This window comes from Phaethon lepturus, unplaced genomic scaffold (genome assembly GCF_000687285.1).
Source record: "Phaethon lepturus isolate BGI_N335 unplaced genomic scaffold, ASM68728v1 scaffold39309, whole genome shotgun sequence".
In the NCBI taxonomy this organism is placed as follows: Eukaryota; Metazoa; Chordata; class Aves; order Phaethontiformes; family Phaethontidae; genus Phaethon; species Phaethon lepturus.
This window is the reverse complement of record NW_010564810.1, coordinates 912-19120: the sequence shown is the minus strand read 5'-3', so window position 1 is coordinate 19120 and position 18209 is coordinate 912. Positions and strand designations below refer to the sequence as shown.

The 18209-nt window shown below is 52.4% G+C and overlaps 1 protein-coding gene across 1 annotated transcript in view; it reads right to left on the bottom strand.

The window, feature by feature from the left end:
* Window positions 1-17982, bottom strand: part of WDR90 (WD repeat domain 90) — a gene marked incomplete at both ends in the record, with an annotated part of 18363 nt that extends 381 nt beyond the window's left edge. Inside the window, 23 exons of the mRNA XM_010294989.1 lie at window positions 259-378; window positions 1515-1658; window positions 2695-2825; window positions 3293-3473; window positions 3658-3780; window positions 4554-4725; window positions 5285-5396; window positions 5703-5871; window positions 6149-6339; window positions 7783-7942; window positions 8315-8436; window positions 8890-8992; window positions 9925-10031; window positions 10872-11051; window positions 12066-12103; window positions 12201-12356; window positions 12878-12984; window positions 13231-13392; window positions 13862-13992; window positions 15828-15958; window positions 16505-16644; window positions 17107-17342; window positions 17866-17982. Coding sequence (XP_010293291.1) covers window positions 259-378; window positions 1515-1658; window positions 2695-2825; window positions 3293-3473; window positions 3658-3780; window positions 4554-4725; window positions 5285-5396; window positions 5703-5871; window positions 6149-6339; window positions 7783-7942; window positions 8315-8436; window positions 8890-8992; window positions 9925-10031; window positions 10872-11051; window positions 12066-12103; window positions 12201-12356; window positions 12878-12984; window positions 13231-13392; window positions 13862-13992; window positions 15828-15958; window positions 16505-16644; window positions 17107-17342; window positions 17866-17982 — 3233 coding nt within the window. The remainder of the gene's footprint in view (window positions 1-258; window positions 379-1514; window positions 1659-2694; window positions 2826-3292; window positions 3474-3657; window positions 3781-4553; window positions 4726-5284; window positions 5397-5702; window positions 5872-6148; window positions 6340-7782; window positions 7943-8314; window positions 8437-8889; window positions 8993-9924; window positions 10032-10871; window positions 11052-12065; window positions 12104-12200; window positions 12357-12877; window positions 12985-13230; window positions 13393-13861; window positions 13993-15827; window positions 15959-16504; window positions 16645-17106; window positions 17343-17865) is intronic.
* Window positions 17983-18209: the final 227 nt, after the last annotated feature.

Sequence of the window (18209 nt, the reverse complement as noted above, 5' to 3'; positions counted from 1 at the left end):
GGCGGGACCTGGCAGCCGCCCCAGACGCAGCCCGAGGCAGGGGCTGGGCCCTGCCGCTCACCTGGGCCAGACTCGGTATTTTTTGAGATGAAAAGCGGTTGCCTTGAGCAGCTGCTTGCCTGAGCCTACCCCACACCTTCAGACTTGGCTTTACATGCAGACTAGTACTGCCTCCCCCTCCCCTGCACCTCGTTCGACGTGGCCACGACCCCGCAGTGGCAGAGGAGGGCCCGTGCCACCCTGGTAGGGCACGAGTACCTGTTTCTTGCGCAGACTGTAGAACAAGGCTTCCTTCTGCATCCCAAAGCCGACGTAGACCAGGGTACCAGGTTCCCAAGGGCAGAATGCGGCCAGGCTGGGCGGGAGGCTGCCGAGACCCTGGTGAGGGAAACCAAAGGGGACAAAATTGAGGCTAGCTTCTCCAGCCCGACTCAACACAGCGGGGCCAAAAGGAGAGCACGGAGGGACACCAGCCCTTGGGCTGCAGATGTCTGAGCAGCAGGAAATAAGTATGATGGAGGCTGTTTCCTCCCACTTGCACTGCTGTCTCAGACGTGCTCACAGCAAAGCAAGGAGCAACCACACACTGCCATGGAAACCTGAAGCAACTTGTTTATTGTCACAGGAGCGGGATACATGAGGGTCCAACAGGTTGAATTTTCACTGAGGCATTATTCGTACATGGACTTGAAGGTGGGACTGGGTTAGGGATCAGTTTAACATGAGAAAATAGGGCCCAGAAGACAGATCTCTAGTAGTGGATGCAAGATCAATCCTTCCCCCGTTCACTGTGGGGAGACTACAAGTGAGTGACCTTCATGGAGACGAAATCCATCATTTTGGAAACAAACAGAAGAAACAGTGACAGAACGCAACTGCTGTATGGGCCCGGAGGGTGGCAGGCTGAGGCACCACCGCTTGCCCCCTGAAAAGACCCAGCTCCCTCCTGCATGCCAATGTCACCGTGCACCGGGGAGCGTCAGAGTATCTGCCTGATAGAGACCATCCTCCCCTTTCTGGCGGGTGTCCTGCTGCCCTGATCCCACACCTGGGTTGGAGCCAAAGGGTTCTGCAAAGCATCAGACACACAGGGCTAGAGTATTTGGCTTTATGAACCCGTCACTGGGCTCCTGGCATGAATATTCATGCTCTTTGGGAGCATCAGTTAGCAGCATGCTCATAATTAGGTCTCCTCTGTGCGCTGAGCTCACTGCTGCCTGTGCTCTGTTTTGTGTAGCACAGGGGTGTCAGCTCTTTGAGGAAGCAGGTTTTGACTCCCCACGCTTACAAAGTCAGCGCTTCCTGGTGGTTAGGCACTGCTACGCTTCCCGCTGCCTGTCGATACGTGAGAAGGTGCATTAACAAGATACTCTACGGGCAGCAGAACTAACGAAGATGACTTTCCTAAGCACATGTCTTTGGCCCCGTCCCGCTCAGAGACATCCCTCCTCCAGCGTGGCTGGTGCCGAGACCCGTGCCAGGAGCAGGCAGGGGCTGGCAGGCACCACGCTCACCTCGGGGCCGGCAGGAGCCGGGAAGCTGAGCCAGTCGAGGAGCTCGCACTTATCCTTCAGCCAGTCGGAGGCCCAGACGCTGACCCGCCGGTCCGAGCTGGTGGCCAGCCAGAGCTCGCCTCCTTCCACCCCAAAGTCGCGGTACTACAGAAGATAAAAGCAACGCTGTGACTCTGGCAGTACAGAGGCTTTATAGAAAGCTGCCGCTAGAGCTAGCGTGGGGCAGGAGCTCGTGGGAACGCAGGCCTTATGCCGTAGGGGATCAATGCCAGGATTACCCTCCATTTGGGCAGTGCTTAAAGTCACTTAAAATAAAACAGAACAAGGAAGCCATAGTATGGGAGCTGGCGGCACGCTCTGGGCTGAAAGCTCCAGCAGAAGAGGCTGCTGGAGGAGATGGTGAGGCCCTGGCCTGAACAACACAGATCACTTCCCTGGGACACCCTCTGGATCTGCACACCTCCTAAAGAAGTGCTTGCAGATACTGTGTGTCCCCTAACAACGGCCTTCACCTAAAACTGCGGAGGATCTCCTAAGTCTAGAATTACCAGGGAACACAGCCTCGCAGCGTGGATGATTTTGAAGCCTGAGAACTTAGGCAAAATTATTCTCATTTCTGCTGCATGAAGAAAAAAGAGACTGTCCATGAAGAGAAGGACAAAGGAGATGCTAAAACCATCACTCTCACTCTGCTGCACAACCAAGTCTTCCTAGCTCCATAGAGGAGCCGTACAAAGAGCCAGCTACACACAGGAGGCCAGGCTGCTAAGGAGTGACGCAGGGAAAGCACGCCGAGATCTTTCTCGGGCACACAGGGGCTGACAGCTCACAGCCCAAGCTGCTCTCAAGGGGTGCTGCTCTCCGAGAGCCTGCGGCGTGGGCAGACATCACACCTGCGTGCAGTGTGTCTACAACAGCCACCAAAGGTCCCCCAGCCCACAGGCACAGCCTCACTCAGGATTGCACCTGCAACGCGTGCGGCTTTGCCCCGCCGAAGACATCCCTAGAAAAACCGAACAGAATTTACTGGAGGGGATGGGGGCCCAAAGAGGAAAGGCAAGGGACAATGAAGCAAACTCGCTGACTGACCTGGCCACGCTGCTGTCGCTTCCCACAGCTGTGCAGCGGCACCCGGGGGCCTCGCTCCTGCACAGCGCCGGGGAAGAGAGTGAGGTCTTACCTGCTTCCTCGTGCACTGGAGGACAGTGATGGGCGAGCCCTTGTGCTCAGCGAGGACACGGATAGTCATTCCGGTGCGAGGGCTGCTGATGGCCACGAGCCCATCCTTGCCCCCCGATAAGATCATTTCTCCTGTGGGCAGAGGAGAGAAAAGAATGGGACACTTCTTGTAGGAGAATAAAAAGCCCATAGGAGAGAGGTCCAAGATCGCGGGATACCTGTGTCCCAAAACACTGTGAAAGGCTGGGAACATCTGAGTCAAGGGCTGGGTAAGATAAGATGTCCAAGGGACACCCTCTAAAACACTACACTGAAGAAGAGCTGCTGCAGACTGTAAGTAGGAAGACATAAAGGCACGTTTGTTGTACCCAAACCCCTTTGCTATACCATTGCCAATACACCCCATCATGTCCCATTTACCACATGCTCAGCTGGCAGCTACGAAAGCTCATTGATACAAGCTCTCGGGCTCTCCCTGGCCTCAGGCTTTTGGGCAGGTCAGCAGTACACAGAGCAGCTGGAGGTCAGGGTAACCCCGGCACAACCAAGCCACGCTTCCCGAGGCAACATCTCCCCAGTGTTATGACAGGCAGCCTCACCGTCTGTGGAGTAGGCGATTGCCGTCAGTGCTGCGGCGTGCGGGTGCATTTTCAGCTCCATCTCTGTCCTGGAAATGCTGAACACACGGATAGTGCCATCGCTGTACCCTGCCACTACGTGCTGGCTCTCAGCTCCCCACGCAACGACGGGACGAGGCTTCCAGGCCAGGCACTGGCAGCTCTGCAAAGCAACCAGGGTAGAGACCCAGTGACACAGTGAAGAGAGCAAGCACACTAAAAAGTCCACCTACAAGTACTTCTCCAACTTTAATCTGCTCTGCAAGGACACAGCAGTCCTTGCAACCCCAAGCAGTGGCCTGTGCCCTCTACCAAGAGGAAGGGCTTGATGTACCACCAACAATTACCTGGTTGAGCACCTGGAACTGTACCACCAGCTCCATGCTGCCCAGAGACCAAATCCTCACGCTGCCATCTTCCCCACACGTCGCGCAGTGAGTCTCGTCAGGACTGAAACACACTTCGGTCACCTGCAGCGAGAACAGAGGTGGGGAACAGGGGCCCTACAAATGCCGCAGCCTAGAGGACATCAGCTCCTCTGCCTGTCTCATCCTCCCGGACCCCTCTCGTGGGAGACACCAGACAAGACACCCCAGACATAAAGAAAGGTGGGGTACTCTGTGTTTGTGCTTAAATCTCAGGCTGACAACTAGGCTTGTAATGGAAACTGGTAAACCCAACCCCAAAGCTAGGGCCAGGCACTACACCACACCGGTGTAAGTAAAATACCTTCTCTTCTACCATTTCAAATCTTTTTTTCTGTAGTATAAAAATACCCCAAAGTAACACCAAAATTAAAAAAAACCCAGTAATTCTTCACCTGTTTTTTTTTTTTTTAATGTTTTAGGCAAAGAAAACGTTATCCAATATGGATGTCCAGCTAGCAAACAGAAGGCAGGCAGAAGTCGCAGCACTCTGGAATGAAGCCTTAGTGATTGCAAACTACGTTCTTCCACTCCAGCAGAAAGGCCCAGAGCTGCTCCCAGGCTGCGGCTGTTAAACACCTAAGGCTAGAGCGGATGAGCTCAGACTACTTGATGTTGGGCTCCTCAGTGTGCACAGGTCTCTCTAGACTCCTCCGTGCTGTTCTGTCGGCACTTAGCAAGCCCTGCAGCTCCATGACCTCTCCCACGGCCAGACCAGGGAACGCTTCTGCAGCCCGCGCACGCTTCCCGGGGCACGGAGAGCACGCACAGCACTCGCTGCTCTGCGGGACAAACCACCCCAGCCCAGCCCCTCTAACCTTGTTCTTGTGGCCGCTGATTAGTCGGATGCTCGTGCTCTCTGTCCAGTTGATGTACCACAGGGTTCCTGCCGTGGTGCCCACAATTCCCATCTCTAGAGAGTCATCAAAAGCTGCGCTGACTATTGTCCCATCGAGGGTAATCTCATGTTCTAGCAGGACTGAGCTAGACCTGGAGGAAAAGAGGATGCGAGAAGGACTGGCTGAAATGTTGGAACAGCCACTCTGCCTCCTTTAAATGCAATTTTTCTAGTGAGCCCCATCATGTGTTTGCAGCTAAACGGTTTGGCGAGGGGCTCCTGTACATTGAACAGTGACTACCGTTGCATTTGCGCTGCGACCATCTTTTTATGGGAAGGAAAGAAATAGGGGATGCAACAGCACAAGAGAAGAAACAAAGGCAATGTATTTTCACTAATTCTCTTAAACGAGTTCCTACAAATCACCGACACAAACTTCCGGCGTGATAAACTCCACCCATTTCCAGTATTAAGAGGGTTCAGCTACCTGTGGCAAAAATTCAGTAAAAAGATCCAGACAAAAGAATCAGTAGTCACGGGACGGAGAGGAAAAGCTAAGGATGAAGAGCAACAGGAGCAGCATAGTTGCAGGCAGAGCCGATGTCTGTGAAAAGCCACCTCTCAGACGGGTCCTGGGAGCTGCCATGCGTCTCAAGGGCACGGTGAGATGGGCGCGAGCACAGCAGAGGCGCTGGGGCCACAACCTCCTACCTGGCGTCGGGACCTTTCAGCCTCAGCTCCTGCACAGCTGCCACTACCCACAGGCGGATGCGTTTGGTGTTGCTGCCGCTCACCAGCCTATTGCGCCCACACACCAGCACACCTGGGAACGGAGGGCACCCGTGAATATCCACCGCTCTCGGCCATCACCCAAGGTGTGCTCCTGACAGCCAGGCCACTGATTCATTCGGGCAGGGCAGCGGGGGTCTTTTACAGCCCAATACCCAGCGTTCTACAGGCTAGAGGTGGAGCCCCCAGCTCTGATGAGGAAACCCGAGGAAATCCGGACCCATTTCCACCCCATGCGTCTTGTATCCAACACTGCAAGCTGGTTTTCTGAACACAGCTGAAATGAGTTCCCAGGGAATTTGTTACAGCCCTGACAGGCAGCTGGAGCATCTGCACCCACCAATCTCGCCTTCGTCGGCCTCCCACGTCATGAAGCAGCAATTAGTCTCGGTGTCCCACACACAGATCTGGCCTGAGTTGGTCCCACTATAAAGAAGAGTGTCGGCACCGTAACAGATAGAGGTCAGCTCCACTGGCCCTAGGACATCTGGGGCAGGGGCTCGATGAACCTGCCAGAGCACATAAAACAAAAACATCAGAGAGACCATGGAGCTTACCTACGTCGGAAAAAAGCACACCAACCTCCTCCTACCCTCGTTTTATGCAGTTAATGCCTCAAGTACAAGTGAAAGCCACTTGCATGCAGCCAACATCATCTCACTAAGAGAAATCATCAGCTCTCACAGACTTGTGGGGACGGAGCCTCCATTGCGCTCACCAGGGGCTTGGAAAAGAAGTCAGAGACGCTGAATGTAAGTTTTAAAAGAAGGTAAAACTGAGGTTTACCTTGAGGTTGACATCAGCTCCCTGCTGCTCCAACAGCCAAAACATCATGGCTCCCTTCCCTACGCAGGCCAGCTCTCTGTGAGAAAGAGGACTAAAAGCCACGTCATGGACTGGCTCCGAGATAGACGTCGACAACATGAGTTCGCAAGTGTAGGTGTTCCAGAAAGCAATGGTTTGATCTCTGTAGTCCCCTAGGCAGAACATGAAAGACAGTAGGAGGAGAGTCTGCAGACTCAGTGTTTGTTCAGGATGCTCACAAGCATACACCCTGCACACACACATCAACTGTGTCACTCCTTTGGCCGGAGACAAATGCTGCGAACACCGTCCTAGGCATGGACGTGCCTCCTCGTGTGCTCAGCAAAAGCTGCACGACATGATGGATCCTCATCCCAGTTGAGGACAGCTATAACTGGCCCAGCGCTTCACGCTAGAGGCTGTAGCAAATCCGGCCCTGCAGTGAGGTCCGCAGCCGGTGTTTGAACCGGCTGATGGCTGGCGTGATAGGGATTTCGGCAGGTTTTCAGGAGCTACTGCACACCTCAACGCATGCCCCACACAAGCCCTCCAGTGATACTGTGCACTCAGGGCTAACAACCGCCTTGAAATAAGAACGGCATGTCACCATTGCCAAGGTCAATGCCGAGATGGGAGCCGATCTTAATGGAAGCCAGCCTATCTGGGGGTGGCAGCAGAAGGCACTGGCCTGAGCGATGGCAAACATCCCCAGCTCCCAGACAGCCCCGGAGGACTGTTGAGGTGAGCAGGCGCCTCATCAGCCCTTCCCAGGCTCCGCAATCTCAGTGGAGACTTTCAGCTTTTCTCCTCTCTGCAGCTCAGACCGGAGCTGGAGAAGGAGAGCTCCTCTCCCACGCTGCTCCACGGAGAGCACAAAGCTCGCTTTCTCTCCAGCAAAGCTTGCTTTCTTCAAAAGGCAGACTCACCAGCCCAGAGGGAGCGTATTGCCTGTTCCACAGGTCCTCTCATGCAAAACAAGTACTTACTAATTGCATATTTGTCCTTTAAATGTCCCCTGCCTAAACAAAACAGACAGCTTGAGTGTCCATCTTGCGCTGGCATCGCTGCCTAGCAGGAGGCGCACAGTTTGAAGCCCGGCTACTTCTATGCAATTCCTCCTAAGCAGCAATAAGAAGTCCAGAAGAAGGCGTTTCCCTTTGGATACTATATATAGTAACTGCAAACTATTTACATGGGCTTAACAAGCACTAGTGAGCCAGAAGCAGCAAGCTGCAACTTCAGGAAACAGGAGCTAGCTGGGGCAATGAGAAAGAACTCATTGGGGCAATGAGAAAGAAAGGGGAACCGGGGGAGCCCAGCATTCATGCCCGTGGCTGAGACGCACGGGGTCTGCGTCCCCTCGAAACGCAGCCGACAGTGCCCTGGGAGCACGCCCAGCAGCAAAGACAACCTCTGCAGGCAGTCACTCCCCAGAAGACCCGAGATCTCTTCCAGTTTTACATGCTGCATTATCCACTGTCCCGAAGCTACCAAGCAACAGCTTCATACCCACGAGCCGGGCACACATCCTGCAGGTATTACACATCTTCCTCCCGTGAGCTGTCTACTCTAGGGTGTACCCCTGCACCCACGCCTGGTGTTACAGGTATACTCACCCAGGGTAACGAGGAACCTGTCGTCCCGAGAGAACGCCATGGCTTGTACTTGGGTCTCATGGTGGAAGAGACTTGCTGTGCAAACCCCGTCCTGGATGTTCCAGATGCAGATCTGACAATGGGAGTCTCCATTCCTCTTTCCCGAGGCAGAGGCAAGAACCTAAGAGAACAATCCATTGTCACTGAGACGTTGGTAAATAATTAGGGAACACTTCATTAGTTAGGCTTAGCAGCTGCTAGTAAACTAAAGTGAGGTGGTTGGCAAATGAAAAATTCTGTGAGAACAACCACCAGCTGATGGCAGGAGGGAATGCTAGCATCACCCAGAGGAAGGGAGCAGCCTTTACTGTCACACTGAGCCAGCACAATGGATAGCTAGGCTCCAAAAGCATTTGTTTTATTTCCATAACCCCAGGTCTCCATGCAGCAGGCAGAAGGAGGAATGGATAAATGGGATTTTAGCCTGTGACATTCCTTTAGCCCAAAGCACCACAGACAAAACCCAGCCCAGGGCAGCAGAAGCCTCTCCGACCTGGGCGTCGTGGCTGACGGCGAGCGTGGAGATCTCCTCTGCATGGCCAAGCCAGTGATTCTGTGATCCTGAGTGCAGGTCTTCAACCACAATGACGCAGCCACAGGTGTAGGCGAAGAAGCCTAGCAGAGGAGGAGGAGATGGGATGTTTTCATGTAAAGACTTCACATACAGCACCCACTACAACCTACAGCGTGATTCATGAAGACTCTTTTTTTCAGTAAAACGTAAAAGCTGACTCTTCTACACAGCCTGTAAGCAGGTGAGAGTGGAGTTAAGGACAAACCTCTCGTCCCCGAACCTGAGCAAAGCAAAGCTGTTGGGCACCACTCCAGCCTGGAGAAAGGAGTCAAGATGGCTTTTGCGAGAGCCCTCCCTTCTGCTCTACCCACTCCACAACTGAAGCCCGAGTCTGCCCGTATCAACTAACGCTTGCCAATAGCAAAGGAGGGTTACTGGATTTTACCAACGCAAAGAACCCCTGTGTTAAAGCAAAGATCGCAACCCAACAGCTACAAGATCATAAACTTGGTTCAGTACACCCCTCCCACCCCTCCAGAGCCTTCCTGGTGTACCTGTGTCCGGGTTCCACACCATATTTCCTCTGCCATTCCCGTTGTAGCCGATCACTGCTTTCAGCTTCAAGACCTCACTGCCAGCTGGAGGAGACAAGAAACTCTGCAAGAAAAATAGACACTGGCTTAAAACAAGCTCTAGAAGGATGGCCCGGTCAGGTACATTCAACATCCTCATAAGAAAAAGCGTGTGTGCAAGCCCACACGCGTACTCATGCACAGAACACGCAAATCATGCCAATATTGACACAATTCAAGTTCAACGTGTCGACGGATGAATACCAAAGTGCACACTTATATATACAAAAGAGAAACCGCAGCAGCAAAACCAGGCACAGAAGCTTTCAGATGGGGCACAAAACAGGCTGGCAGCGAGTGCCCAGCCGATGAGCAGCTGCGAATCCTGCTGGGAAAGAGGTCAATGGGATTTGCTGACTTGGGCATGTAGATGTTTCAAAAGGAAGACAGTGGCGCGGAGGAAAAATGCTACCAGGTGGAGGGACAGAAGAGAGAATTGAGGGTGCAAGCTGAATGTAGCTTTTCTCCCAGCACCACGAACAGCAGAGCTTAGGAAAGGTTGAATTAAGTTTTTGTTTTGTTATTGCCGTGTTTGTTAACAGAGCGAGAGCTGTGCCTTGACTATCTTCACTATGCTTGACGGATTGCCTTCCCCAGCCTGCTCTGCCAACGCATCTGCTCGCAAATATGGGTGCGTGATGAATCACTCCATTGCTCGCTCGTCTTTCACTTTCAATAGCACATGCCATTTCCATTTCTTTTGAATAAAAATGTATGCAGATTTGCTGAACAGAAAAAGAGTTGATCACAACTCACTTTGTACTAGTCTGGAAAGAGCTGCACGTAGACAAGAGAGGGGGACTAGCGTTAAGGGTTTCTAACTGAACATCAGGCCCAGGGGGTATATTTCACAAATTGCTTTCAAGCAGAGAAGAAAATGGAAACGATTTGGAAAACTCACCTACCCAAGCCCCAAAATGCCTATCACCTGCCCCAGGGAACCAGCCCTGGCACAACTCTCACCTGGGGGAGCACCGACGCCTTAAAGCGAGGAGTGAAATGCCGGTAGGAATCTGGGCGGATGGAGCACTGGGACTTGGGACTTTTGGTCTCCTTTCTGGGTTCTGCCACACAAAGAAGAAAACAGTACGTATGGGATGCTGCTCTTGGGAACAGTTCGGGAGCAGCAGCTAGGCTGTGGCTTGCTGGCCATTCAGATGCTGTGTATGTGCATGCGTGCATATACACACGCGCACGTGAGCAAAAATCAGACCGCAGCATCACACGTGCTCCTACGCGACTGGCTGTAGGAAAAACACCAGCTTTCCAGCAGGAAAACCCATCTCTCCCCCATCATCCCACTCAGCCACACCACACTGCAAACAGCCTAAGGGCATCCACGCTGCGTGCCCTGGGCATCGCTGCCAAATGCAGGAGCCACACAGCTAGAAAGAAGTCTTTAACGAGAGCGGTGGAGGTACAGTTTTATGGTGAAGCTTTCCAACAAGTCCTGCCTGGGGCTGAGTGCTGGCAGCTGCCTGCTTCTGGCAGCTCGCCACGAACTGCTGCAGCTTTGAGGCTGTGCGTCTATTAATAGAGACGTTGGGAGCTTTAATTTCAGTTTGGTTTAATAGAACGTGCCACTTAGAGATGATATTGGCTCCAAGCTGAAGAGGGGCTTCTGGTGTGCCTAGAAGCAGCAGCATGGAAAGAGCCAGAAGAACAAGCAGTCTCGGGGACCAGCATGAACTTCCCTTAGTACTGACTTCCCTCGGTAAAGGGAAGAGCCCTGAGGAACATGTTGCTGTCCTTCATCTCAAAACTCGGAGCACATGTCCGTGTCTATTTGTACCCTGTTAATAACGATCTTTCTTTATTTTTCAGGGATAGACCAAACTGCCACGCAGGCCTGCGCGCGTCGCGCCCCTAAGGAGCTGTACAAGATGGTAATACCCCCGATTTACCGTTCGATGATTGTCCAGGCGACTTCAAGCTCTCCTGCCTCACTTTGGGCCTCACAATAAGCTCCTCATTCCTGACCGACTCCACCACAAGGACCGAGGCATCTTTGTCTCCGTTCGCCACCACCCTGCTGCTGCCTGGCGGACCCGCTTCCTCCTCTTTGTCCGACTCGGAGAAAATACCTGAAGAGGAAAATTAGTGGGAGGAAAGAGCCATCCACGTCCTTCAGGACCGCTTCATGTGTGACTGACCCTTTGACTTCTGGCAGTGTCATTCTCCTGCTCTGTATAACAGTCCATCTGTTAGGGTGGAGGGCAAAGCAGACATTTCCTACTGGGTACGTCCAACAAGGTATTTACTACAGCCCTCAGAGAGGCTGTGCCAGCAGCTTAGTGTATGGAGGAGAGCAGAGGATAACGCGGTGCTGAACCCCGACACCTCTGGCTGGCCTTGTCCAGCTTAGGGGAAGGAAAGTGCAGGCTGGTCGGTCAGTCTGCAGGAAAGGGCTCACGGGCAGGGACGACTCCAAGGATGCTGCTGAACTAGGCAAGGAGTTTTTCCTAAAACAAGATTAATTTTCCCCTTTCCTGCAAGCAGTTCCTCTTACTTTGACATCCTGCTTGGTGGACAGAGCTGACATCCAAACACGGTGGCAAGGACAACAATGGAAGAGGCGCTGTCTGCCGAGGTGTCTCAGAGGCATCCTTTAGCTTCTCAGAGCTCCCTTCTGCGAAAAGAAAAGGGTTTGTGTGATTTCCTTCATCCCTTCGATCCTCTCATCCTCCTGGGTTGATCAATGGCAATACCTCCAAGCTCATTTCTCCAGCTTCTCCAGTGGAGAAGCCACTTCTCTGTACTTCAAAAAAGAGAGGGACAGAGAAAGAGAGGGACAATGACAGCAGGGAAAAAGAAGGCAGAGGAGATGGAGGCAGGGAAAGACAGAAGGCAAAAGCTTAAATACCTACCAGAAAACCCAGAGCAGCTCTGCTCAGAACACCTCCTCCTTAGCAGGCTCCCACTGAGAGGTGTTAATTAATTGAAGACTGTCCTTTGGGGCTAATTAGGTGGTTAGCCCCTCTGCTATCTGACTCCCTCAGGGAAGGAACCAAAAAGCCCAACCCCTACCCTCTGCCTTGAAGAGCAGCTGTGGAAGAGCTGCCAACCTCAGCGCAACTCACGGGAGGAGGCAAACTCACCTGCTCCCGGCAGCAGAGCAGACTCAGAGGAACGAGCCCTGGCAAGGCAAGGAGACCGGCGTTACAACAAGACGGGATGCGGCAGAGGAAGTGACGGGAAGCAGGGGAAGGGTCTGCCCAGCACTGTGCACTTACCCGGCTAGGGGTGACCTCTCAGCAGGCAGAGCTAGGAAATCCCAGAGGAAGATGGCATCTCCAACGCTGACGACGTGCTGTTGGTCTGGGGTGAAGGCCACCTGGCGCACTAGCTCCGAGTGACCTATGTATACCTGGGAAAGAGCACACCCTGAACTTCTCCATCACCAGGCCTGTCCTATCAGGATGGTGGTTACTCCACTCCCTGCCCTCCACAGCCAGCGTCTACACGCCTCAGCAGAAGATCTTCTCAGAGGCCAGCACCACACCTACAGTGCTCAGACCTAGGGATGATCAACCTAGGGTTGACCTTCAACACACTGATCAGGCAGAAAGTGAACCCCCCAAGGTCTTATCCTATCTTGTAATACTTCTGAAAGCCTGGGCAAGCCGTTTTCTTCTCTGGGTGGCTCTAGCACAGAGGTAACACCTACCTCTGTCCTTCGCAGAGGGTCTTACTACGCGCGGAGCTTTGGCAGCCCCAGCCTGTGCCCAGTGCTGGGCTTTATTACAGTGTGGAATGAGGCTGCATTTCTCAGCTGCTGGGCAAACTGAGGACACTGGGCCAAGTCACACAGAGGCATTTGCTGCTCTTTTCTCCAGGGATTCAGAAGTGCAACACCAAGCCCCTTTTCCCTCCCTTTGTGGGCGGTACCTGGAAGTTGATATCGAAGCGCATCTGATAGTCCCACACTTTGATAACTTTGTCACCAGCAGTGAGCAGGTACCTGCCATCCTTGCTCAGCGCCAAGGAAGAGCAGGACAGCTTGTGCACGGGAGACACCTGAGGACAAGAAACGGCACCAGCAGCATTAGCTGAGCTACTTCATATCGTTTCTTATGCTTCAGCAAGGCAACAGGAGTGTGACAGCATGGAAAACAAGAACAGGCTCAGGCTCTCCCTGAGCACGACCACACCAGGATAGCTACATTGCCACTCACGTGTTTCTTTGAAGCCTGTGAACTCATTTAGCCCCCTACAGTGACATGAAGTGCCCCCAAGTGAGGCAAGAATTTCATAGCATCCTACCTCTCGCACCAGTCGTCCCGTTTTTGCATCAAGCATAAGGATTTTATTGGAAGAAGTGGACACCAGGAGCTCGCCTCGAGGCGCCGGAGCAAAGCAAACTCTCACTGCAGAGTCCAAGGCCGTGCTGTTTAAATTGAGGATGCTGATGTCCACTCTCAGCAGCTGTGAAACAAGGAGCTACTGAACAAACGTCCCAGAGCAAATACCGCAGAAGCCTCAGGATTGCTCTTGTGGCTCTCCTAACCCGAGGCTACAGAGTCCCCCACACCCTTTCCTTCCCACCGAATGAGGGGCTGCAGGGTACAGGCAATGTCGCTGCTGCCCAGGAGAGCAGCTCACAACAAGGAGTTGGAGCTGACGGTCTACACAAGAGTTCTTCAAATTATCTTTCTAGAGGGGACTGAAGCCGGAGAAGAAGAAACCTTAACTTTCTTTGCTCACAGAATGGAAAACAAACCTCATTGTAAGCACCCTGAGCAAGGGTTTGCTGTGCAGGGAAGGGCCCTCTCCAACACTGCTGCTGCCCAAGGCCCTTGGTCCATCTCATATGATGCAGCCTACGGGAATTTGCCCTGCAGCATATGCTCCCCTCCCCACATGCCCCCAGGAACGAGGGGAGCCTGCTGGGTACCTCATCTAGAGAGCAGGCCTCCATCACGGTCACGATGTACTTGGAGGGACCCACGAAGGCCAAGAGATGGCTGTCCCCGCTGACCACCAAAGCATCCGGACCGCTCCCAGCATCCCGGGCCACCACATTGCCTGAGGGCCACAGCAAAAGAGAGCGTGAAGACAGGAGCAAAGCCCACGCTGAGGCCAGCTCGCTCTGCGATGGTGCTGCTGACCAGTAGCTGCAGCTTCTCCTGCCTCTGAATCAGCCTGGGGTTAATGTTCTGGCTTGAGAAAGAAGCAACCTCTGTTGTAGAAGATGCTACAAATTTTACCTGCAACACCCAGCGCGTGCAGTGAACCACCTCCAAGACAAGGTCTAGATACGGGGCTTGTCACCTGACTGAACGTGCGGTGTTTTCAAAGGAGAGCAGAAAAAAGTGAAAGGAATAAAACTGATTTTAGTGTTTATTTTTTAATGTTACAAGAAGCTGTGACAAGGAGCTACGGATGCGAGATCTCAGCTGCAGCCTGGGTGTCTGAACACCGCGCAGAATGAAGTCAGTGCCAAACCCCGCAATGCTGAGGTCAGTCAGGTGGGCAGGTAGACCCAAAGGACTAAAAAAAAAAAAAAAAAAAAAAAAAAAAAAAAAAAAAAAAAAAAGAAAAATCACAGAAATCAGAGCAATTCTCTGTATTTATTCCACTAGCAAAATTCCACTGTTCTGTCCCTGGAACATGGCTTGGCAGTGAACACTGGTTCAGAACAGAGTCAAAATATTGAAGGATGTTGAGTTGCTGAAGCGTGTCCAGAGAAGGGCAACGGAGCTGGGGAGGCGTCTGGAGCACAAATCTGATGAGGAGCAGCTGAGGGAACTGGGGGTGTTCAGTCTGGAGAAGAGGAGGCTGAGGGGAGACCTTATCGCTCTCTACAGCTACCTGAAAGGGGGTTGTGGTGAGGTGGGGGTTGGTCTCTTCTCCCAAGTAACCAGCGATAGGACAAGAGGAAATGGCCTCAAATTGCGCCAGGGGAGGTTTAGATTGGATATTAGGAAAAATTTCTTCACCGAGAGAGTGGTCAAGCTTTGGAACAGGCTGCCCAGGGAGGTGATGGAGTCACCATCACTGGAGGTGTTCAAAAAACGTGTGGACGTGGCACTTCAGGACATGGTTTAGTGGGCATGGTGATGTTGGGTTGATGGTTGGACTTGATGATCTTAAAGGTCTTTTCCAACCTTAATAATAATGATTCTGTGAAAACGTCAAGGTCCAGCTGCAGCGCTGACACCAAACTTGGGTCATTTTGGACAAATTCCCTGATCTCTCTGAGCCCTTATTCCTTCTCCACTGCTTCAACTGCACATTTCTTGGGGCAGGATCCTCCTCTTTGTACAATATTGCATAACAGAGCTCCCTTTCCCTGCCCAAGCTTGTGCTGCCACAGCTCATTTCAAAAGCATACATTAAACATGACATTAACGTTTCAAAACTGAAAAAACATTTCAAAATCCTGCTGCAGGCAGGATCAGGGAAACCATCCAGTTTAAACAAATTAAACTGCATAACCACAGAATGGAAAGAGTCAAGGTTTTGGCACAAATAAGGAGGCAGACTCTGCACTTGTGTTGTTTCTGGGCAATGCACTGTTGAACCCGGACCTGAAAGGGCAGGTCTCTGCGATTCCAGCCCATTCACAAAATCGTAACACCAAGCAAGCTGAGAGCTTTTGAAGCAGGACTGGTAGGGAAGGGTTGGCACATGTTTATAGTATATATTTTTATACACTGAAATCAATTTTATTCCTTTGACTTTGTTCTGCTCTCCTTGAAATACATATTAGGGTTTGCTCACACATTTACAGTATAAACCCAAATGACACAGCTCAGAAGGTTCATCAGAAAATATCTCTCTGAGTAGGCTGAGTCTGGTTGGGCTTTGGTGCTACCAGAAACCAAGAAGAAAGGCAATGCAGAACCCCAGAGTCTTACACAGGACTCTCAGGACGTGGCTTTTCTGCGCCATACAGCTGTAAAGAGCCAGAGTTCCCTGCAAGCAGGAGCTGAACATGAAATTGCCATCTGGAGAGAAGGTCAGGCCAGTGATCACAGTGCGGTGCTGCCTGAAAGAAGGCAAAAAACATGAAAAAAGGGAGGAGAACAAACAAACAAAACGCCAGAAAACAGTAGCAACAGTGAAGAAGCCAGGGAAGCAGGCAGAGGACCCCACAGTGCTCATGCCTGCAGCAGCCCAGGACAATCAACACTCCAACTTTCTGGAAAACTGAGCAGCAAGCGCAGCAGTCCACCGGTCCCTGGATTGGACATGCTCCCTCTCCCTTTAGAGCATCCGCCGCTTCCCACGCCGAGGCTCGCAAGGGCTCCCTGTTCAGCTGCTCTCTAGGACAAGCCTTTTCCTACTGTTGGCCAACCACACACCGGGAAGTCCTAAAGAAAGCCCTCATAGCCTCTCAAGCCGGACTTTTACCACCCAGAGCCTCGGCACAGCAGGCTGTCTCCGCCTGAAAGCTACTCAGCTGGGACGTGAGGGTTGCGGAGCTCAAGAAAAGCACTTTTCCCACCTCCACGATTATCGCTGTGGCTCTTGCCAGGATGCCCACAGGCAGACCCGTACCTGCCGCAGCGCAGCTCCCACTGCAAGCGCTTACTTGTGCTCCACCAGCAGATCGGAGGCAGCCAAGCTGAAGGTCCGCACCGTCCCGCTGTCAAAGCCGCAGGCCAGGATCTGCTGGGTAGGGTGAAAGGCCACAGCACACGGCATTTCCTCTGCAGCTGTGAAGTCGTACAGCTGCGGGGAAGAGACACACCGCAGGCACAAAGCTGGATAAAGCTGTACCCGGCAGCCGAACCTAACACCAAAACATCCTCAGACCTCCACCGTGAGTGCCCCCCACAACAGAAATCTCCTCCAGCCTGGATGGATCTAAAAGCTCAGTGAAGTCCTGGGTCTTTGGGCATTTAAGATAAAGCCCTTGGGTATTACGTTTTACATTAAAAAGCAATATTCAAAAGATGGAGAAAAAGAAAATATTTTTGTTTAACAGTAACCTTCAGAAGCTAAGGCCAAATTACGCGTTAAGCTAAAACTCTCAGAACTCCACGTGCCAGAAGGATTCCTTGCCCACGGTACCCCCCATGCTTCAGGGAGGATATTTAAGCGATCTTGAACTGTGGAGCTTTGATAACTAGACTAAACAGAGACTAGGCAGACTATTAATAAATGCAAGACACCTACTGACTCTCGTCTCACCTGCTGCATGGAGACGAGGTCCCAGACTCGGATGGTATTGTCCCGAGACACCGTTGCCATCTGCTTCCAAATCCCCTCCACTGAGAAGGCCAAAACAGAGTCCTCGTGAGAGCGCATGAGGGTGTTATAGTGCCGGGATTGGATATCCAGGTAGCCCAGATTCCCAGCAGTGGTTGTGCACAAGACTTTGCGGCTGTCCGGGCTGATGCAGGCAGAACTCACCGGAGCCTCGTGCTCTGGGGAAAGACACAGGAGTCGGCAAACCCCCCTGGAAAAGGAGCAGCAGCAGCTGGAGCACAGCTGCCGAACCAGATTCAGATGTAGGAAAGTAATGTACACAGGAATGAGCATCCCACATGGCCTCAGGACTGAATGCTTGCAGGTTTGAGTTCAGTGACAAATTACTCTCTGCCCTTTCTAGAAGTCCCCGGGCTCTGCTGTTATGGTGGTTCGTTCAAACTTCTGCCCTGATTTTTCACAGACAGAAGAGCCATGCGTACAAGGGCACAGAAATCAAGATGGAGTGCCTGCTCTCACCCAGCAGACCCTGCCTTTCTCCTGCGAGTTACAAGAATGAACATGAATAATTGCTGTTGAAGTAAAAGACTTCCAAGCCAGCCATCCCTGGAGACAGCAGGCATAAAAGATGCCCTTGGTCATGAGAATTGCTGTAGGAGACATGGCAGTGAAGCTTTGGCTTCACAGCAGCAGGCTGATGGAGATGTGGAGCTCAGAAGCCCCGGCCCCAGCTCTACTCACCTGCCTCCAAGACAACGGCTGAGAAGTCCAGTGGCCACAGCCGCAGGTAGCCATCTTCTGAACCCGTGGCACAGAAGGTTGAGGAGATGCTAATACTGTTTATAGCGATCCCAGGGCCTGAAAACCCCAAAAACAATACTGTCTTCTACACTTGAAACAAGAAAACTCAAACTGGTTGCCCCGTCCAAGAGCCGAGTCCAACGCTCCACCCGCACCAGCGGCTGAAGTCTCAGAAGCAGCAGCCAGGAATCCCACGGTGACTGACAGCCCAGGCTGATGAGTCTCGCCTAGCCCTTCTCAGGACTCAAAACACGTTCAGTCCCCCTCCCTTTCCAGCACCCCTC